The following is a 6,700-nucleotide window of genomic DNA, read 5'->3' as shown; positions in this document are numbered from 1 at the left end:
ACCCTACCAAATGTGGATCCATTTTATTGATTTATCTTTCAAAGTGAATATATGATGTGAAATTGTAAGCACTGGTATATTGGACAAATTCGCTGTCGTAGTGCATGTTAAAATATGACCGATGCTAGGTCAACTGGATCACGCTTTCTTTGTTACGAACCAGTGATCGAAATGATCACAACACAAAGCCTATGGCATGTCAAAATTCTGAACAGTTGTATGAGCCCAGTCTTGGAGCAGTAAGCAATGGTTACTAACGTGCACTACGACAGCGAATTGGGCTTAAGCCTGATGGCTTAGGAAGCCAGACTACTAGCCATGCTTTGAGATACCGGCCCTTAGTGGCCAGGACTAGTGAAAGTTTGAGATAAGATCACAAGTCAAAGGCACATTTGGCTATTCCAGTCGAAACCTATACGCCCCTTATGGAAGACATGACCTTAATCTCCCACACAAGGGGTGTAGATTTCAAATAGATACCAATCGTGCCTGCTCAACTAATCCTGTGGGGTGTACAGTGTACAGTGTACACTGTACACACATGTGTAGAAAAGCGATTTGTCCGTACACTGGCTACGCAACCATGTAAACGCACCGATTTGAATCTGCCACTGCGAAATCCAACATGGCGTTACACTCAACTTGAGTTGAGACATACTATACAATAAATATTCATTGGTAGTCTTGCTGGGAGCTGGTTGCGTAATCAGAGCCCACTTCGATTAGTAATATTTTAAGTACTGTGGCTGAGTGATTATTTACATATTAGATGTGTACATGTTATTCAATGTGGCCGATTTACCGATCTACAGCTGTAACTAATCAAAAGCTGTCTGTAATTTTTTTTCTCCATTATGTATGCAATTCAGTGCATACTTAAATACACAAAATCAATTATATAATTATTGTACTTAATTATTACGCAAACCATAGACTTTCTGGTTGCTTGAGATCACTGCGTAGTAATGAGTTGTACTATAGCTGTGATGATGCGACTACCTCGAGGGCAGGTACACAGGTCCATGTTGGGATTGCTTATCTTGTCGGCCATCAGCTGATCCAGCTCGAGACGTAGTTCACGAACTAACTCAGCAACCTAGGATGAATCGAAAGAGATAATGCACAATGATAAATTTGATATGGACACCGAGTGGCTTTTTATCTTAGATAAGAAGGTACATTGCCAAATTTACATCGCTTTAGGTTAAAGATTACTGGCCTAACATGTTTAATGTTTGTCTCATCAAGCCACTATATAATACGCCAGTATTGATAGACATACTAAACCAAATGTCCGGAGTACAGCAAGGAAAGTTGGCATTCAACTATTTCATATCCCATACATCTCAAACAGATATTATTTTCTTTTTATAATCACGCTCACCTCAGAAACTAATATTCCTATATATGATGTATAATTTGACCACATAGGGCTATTGCATTGCATATACGGAAGTGGGGTTCTGATTGGTTGAATTAAATCACGTCATCATCACATTGGCACCTCTTTCGCAGGCCAATCTGCGTAGCATCTCGTGACCAAGTTCTTTTTACGTGATAATCTGAAAGAGCAGACGGACACCGCTGAAGGAATTTGCTTCTTATCTTAAAAATAAGAAGCAAAGTTATCTTAAAAATCTATATTTTGAAGAAAAAAGTGTTGAGCTGTTCTGACCAAGGGTGAAAATAAGTGGGAGGCGGAGCCGTTTAGCCCCAGAAACCCTGAAATGGCCCCTGGTCCCATCTAAATTTAAGCTGACCAGGTGACACTTTTCTTCAGAAACTGGCCCCTGGTCACTACACCCAAAAATTCAATTCCATAGCTATTAATGCATGATGAACTTATTCAGAACAAATATTGGCCCCTTGTTGATTAGAAGTGGCCCCTGAGGGCCCTGATTCCATGTGGAATGAAGTAAACCAGGGGCCATTTTGTGTAAAAAGGAGCCCCTGGTTCATCATGTCTGATTTTCACCCTTGGTTCTGACCCTGTTAAAACCCCCTTACCTCAACAGAATTGACCTTGAATCTAATCCAGCCATCATCCAGTGAGATGATGAATTTGCCTCTTTCCATGTCTACATGAAGACTACATCCTCCAAAGAGTAGTAGAGGATACACTGACACCATGCTACAATCACGGATGTACACCTAAGTAAAGCAAAATGACCATACAATGTCAACAAAACTGGAAGGAACAAAATTAATCAAACATTATGCTCAAATCTTTCAATTACAGTGGAAGAATTTTCTCCAAAATCATTGCATTAAAATAAGAAGTAAATTTCTTGACATTTACTTCCTCATTATAATCAAATATGTAGCTTTTAGATTTTCTTCTTTCAACCCATTTAATTCTTATTGACTTCATGTACAAGTTTTTACCACCCTTATTATTACTTTAGCCAAATTCACTGCACATTTATTTCTGCATTTTTCTATTCACCTCCAGTTATTGACATCTAAAATCCTCTTTTATAGATCGACACAATTTGATTATGGAATAGTTTTTACTTTCTACTAGTATTATGAACAGAGTGGGTCAGTACACAGGTCCACCCTCTAAACAAGTTCTGCTGGCTGGAGGAAGTCAATGATAATCATGAAAATGATGCACTGCGTCATCATCCCTATATCTTTGTGTCAAAATTGCTGTGATAGTACCATGAATCCTCTCATTTTTCAAAAGCTACGCATGGCGATTTTGTTCGAGATAGGCCGAGCGACTCAGGCTAAGCATACCATTTACATGATATGAGATACCATAGCCCTGCCATAGAGCCTGCCGCTTAGTTTCTATTCTACGATTTATGCATGATCAGTACTACATATGGTGTTACTATTATAGAAAATTCGATTTGTTTTCAGGTAAAACGGCAGGTTTTGTTTCCAGTACACTAACTCGAAAAGCAATACACTAATTAGCGGGGTCTTGCTGTTTGCTGTGGATATCTTTAACTGCATTTTATAAGTAAAGATTTTGAATTCCAAAGTAAAAATTGTGATATTTTCAACTGTTTGAGAAATGAATTATACAAAGGAACCCGTGTAAAACCCAGGTGCTGTATTTATAATACAATGTACATTTATCGACTTTCTTTATCTGCGTCAATAATAGAATATCGATTCAATCGAATTGAATACATGTCTCCATTTTGAGTTTGTACTACACCTCTGAGCGACAAAGCGATCGATTTCTAGCCAATCAGATACGGTAGGCCTCCTTTTCTTGCGTTCGGTGGAATACCAATCGCCCGTCGCGTCGCTCACCAAAGGAGTATTAAGTTTATATTTATAACACTGGCTGTTGACACTGTATGTGTGATGTCCCCTTCATTGAGCAGTGAATGTACTTTTACAAACACTACTCTACTACTAACTGAAAGCTATGCTAGCTACAGTCACCTATTTACCTTGGATGTTTTGACTTTCTCATGATACACCAGGTATGGGCTCTCATAGTACCTGACTTGAAAGTTAACTGAGGATGGATGAATATGGATCTATGGAGAAAAATACACATTGATAGATATAGTAAATTGAACAAATCTCTAGAGTAATAAAGAAAGACAGTCATGTGGATGCATGCTATAATACTAAAGGTACATACATAATGTTTACTAGTATATATAAAAGCTGTTATTCTTTAGACCTGTAGCATTATTGTCATTATAACAAATTGCAGTGATATTATACATTGATCAGCTTGTAATCGGCGAGCCTTATAACAATCGCGGATTAATATTGAAATATTTTATTTCGAGAATTGTCTTGTCACATCTCGCTAGAAGCATCACAAATTATTAATTCAAGCCCTATCCTTTGTCTACTTTCTTTACCACACAAAATATAGGTCAGACAGGTCAACTAATAGCGCTCTTAACGTGGGCCTTCTTTTTGTTGTAGTGGTAAAAGCCTAACATTTCCCTCCTATTAAAACTGATCAAAACTATAGTTGTCTTATCTGATAGACTACACTATTTATTAATTAAGTCTTGGAATGTGTGTCTGCAACATGTGGCTATTTTTCTTTTCTTTCAACAATTTATTTTCATATACTCCATTATAATAATAAAAAAATTTGAAATTAATAAGCCAACTTACATATCCTTCATCTTTGGTTTTGAATTTGAGTTCATTTGGTTTAGGAGCTTTCTGTACAGCACCAACACTTGTCTGGCTGTATTTTGTTTCTGGGGTCATGACCTGTACCACATTAGGGTACAGAGCAGCACACAGAACAGCTACCACAAGCTTGGAATTATCAGCATTTGAATTGGCCTGGAAAATGAAAATACAATAGATGATATCAATAACAACAACAATTTTAATTTATCATCACAAGCAACAAGGTCTAAATGGGTGTGCCGTTGGATTGAAAAAGTTGTTGTGTTTTTGTCAGGTGTGACTCGTGACTTCTTCAGCCCAAAGAAGAGGTCTAAAAGATACACCTGACCTTATCATTATTCAATGGTGCATCCATTGAAATCTTGTTACATGATATGGATTTTCATCATGAAAGTTCCTACTTATAAATCTATTATCACTTATGCCCCTATCATACTTTTATGCCACTTGCTACAGCAGCATGACGTATCAGCCAATCACAAGCCTTTATTGTGTGTTTGTCTGCAATGCGTGTGCGCCACGCCACTCATTACACTGGCAAACAAGAAACCAGCATTACATAATTGATTACTGTCTCTCAATTTGCAATATCGTATTTCCTTTAGGTGATAAACATGTTTGAATTGGAGTCATGAATCCATAAATTTCACCTGCTGTTCTTCAACCTGCCTTTTGCTTTACAACAGATACCAAAGAAACAATCTTAATTGTCTACTTACATGCTACCTCATAACCACATGTTCATACCTCATAGCCAGAGGCTTTGACAACAGCAATATTACTATCCCTCACTGCATCTTATTCTTTTAGGTGATAAACATCTTTGAACTGGAATCACCTATCCATAAATTTCACTTGCTGTTCTTCAGTCTGCCTTTTGCTTTACAATCCAAGAAACAATCTAATTGTATGCTTATGGACTAAATCATAACCATATGTTCATACCTCATAGCCAGCAGCTTTAACAACTGCATCCCCATAGCGCCCAGCCATCCTTTCCATCTGCTTAGAGAATAGCCCTTCTTTGATGAACCCAATGCTAGATAACAATTCAGTAAACTGATGCTTCATGCTAGCAATCATCTGAAGCAAAAAATGAGATGAGAAGTAAAACATACTGTGTAAAGAAAGCAAACAATTTATGTGTCAATATATATGACCCAACTTAAGATATCAGACCCAAAGAGTCCAGACTCCACCCTGTTTGTATGTTGCTCATGGCAGGCAAAATAATGTACCATCAAAATATTTTGCCCTGCACCAAGTAAAGTTTGAATTAAAGTGCAAGCTTGTTTGCATCCTGCGTGTAATGCATTGTGCTGATAGAGTGCACAGTGCTATATGCAAACCCCAAGCTTAAAACACTTTAACACACAGAAAATGCTATCTGACATTTATCATGAAGTTATACAGGGTGTCCCAGAATGATTTATACCGGAAAAGTTGTACTTTTTTTACGCATGAAGGGCATTATATTACTATTGGTAAAATTGTTTTAAATTCTTAAATTAAATATTTTTAGCTTTCTTAGGAATTTTAGATTTTAAAAATTGAACTACCTATTTTGAAAACCTGTAAAATTACTAACCGTTCAGCACAAAGTTATTTGGAAAATGTTATGCAGTATATTTGTTGTGTCCTGTTCTTACTTCTACTAAATAGTCAATCATTTATGATATTACAAAACAACCTTGTATGGAATAAAGGATTTGTTACGCTATGATGACCTTAACCTATTCTTTCTTTGGCGGCAGTTTTCGAGACAATTATTGCAGTGTGTGAGTTTCATCATTTGAAATACCGGCAGAGAGAGATGGATTTTTCATAAAAGTATAAAGAAGGTTCGTCCTTAGTGTCACAGCATGTATTTATGTCCATAGTTTATTGACAAAACCACAGCTACGTAACGGAGAAGATTAAAATTTACTGTGGAGGATCCTTGCGGAAATTATACCCTCTGTAATAATGACATTTTTGGGTAAAAATTGTGGTAAAAATCACATAAAAAGTACGCTTTTCAACCTAAATATCTGAAGTCATATTGAAATTTTTTTACTTAATCCCATATCAAGAATTATTCAGCGTTATAAACTCTACATCTGTACCAAATTTGGTGTATTTCCTATAAAAGAATGTAGGATTTCTCCAATATATTGCACAGTGCGGCAGGATGATGGTGATAAATGATCCATGTGTTATGAAGCCTTTGCGCTGTTAATTACACACATGCAGTATTCGTCCATTTTCAGTAATAGCAATGTTATGCCAAAACGAATCAAGCTATTTCCATGAAAGTCACAGAATAAGTAGAAGATAATGTGTCATTTTATTGCACTTATTAAAATTAGATACACTGTTGACTACATATTTTTGATATTTTGTTCAAACACTGTATAAATAATTCTGGGACACCCTATACTTGTAGAGTGTGATGTAGAACATACATCTAACAGACATGCACTCCTCCTAATATAGCTTACCTGCAAAGTCTTAATAGACAGGAAGTTTTCATGACAGTATCTGTACCCATTATATTGGCTTCTTTGTAATGCAGTAGTCCAACCCTGTGCAC

At 36.7% G+C, this 6,700-nt stretch overlaps 1 protein-coding gene across 1 annotated transcript in view; it reads right to left on the bottom strand.

Moving 5' to 3' along the window:
* Nucleotides 1–523: 523 nt before the first annotated feature.
* LOC140153737 (putative ATP-dependent RNA helicase DHX57) overlaps nt 524–6,700 on the bottom strand; it is a 41,945-nt gene continuing 35,768 nt past the window's right edge. Inside the window, exons 20-25 of the mRNA XM_072176569.1 lie at nt 6,609–6,692; nt 5,074–5,211; nt 4,105–4,281; nt 3,414–3,503; nt 2,008–2,151; nt 524–1,096 (exon numbers count right to left, since the gene is read on the bottom strand). Of these exons, the coding sequence (XP_072032670.1) occupies nt 953–1,096; nt 2,008–2,151; nt 3,414–3,503; nt 4,105–4,281; nt 5,074–5,211; nt 6,609–6,692 (777 nt within the window). The 3' untranslated portion in view covers nt 524–952. The remainder of the gene's footprint in view (nt 1,097–2,007; nt 2,152–3,413; nt 3,504–4,104; nt 4,282–5,073; nt 5,212–6,608; nt 6,693–6,700) is intronic.

This window comes from Amphiura filiformis, chromosome 5 (genome assembly GCF_039555335.1).
Source record: "Amphiura filiformis chromosome 5, Afil_fr2py, whole genome shotgun sequence".
Taxonomy (NCBI): domain Eukaryota; kingdom Metazoa; phylum Echinodermata; class Ophiuroidea; order Amphilepidida; family Amphiuridae; genus Amphiura; species Amphiura filiformis.
Note: the sequence above shows the minus strand (reverse complement) of the source record. Positions and strands in the feature narration are given on the sequence as shown.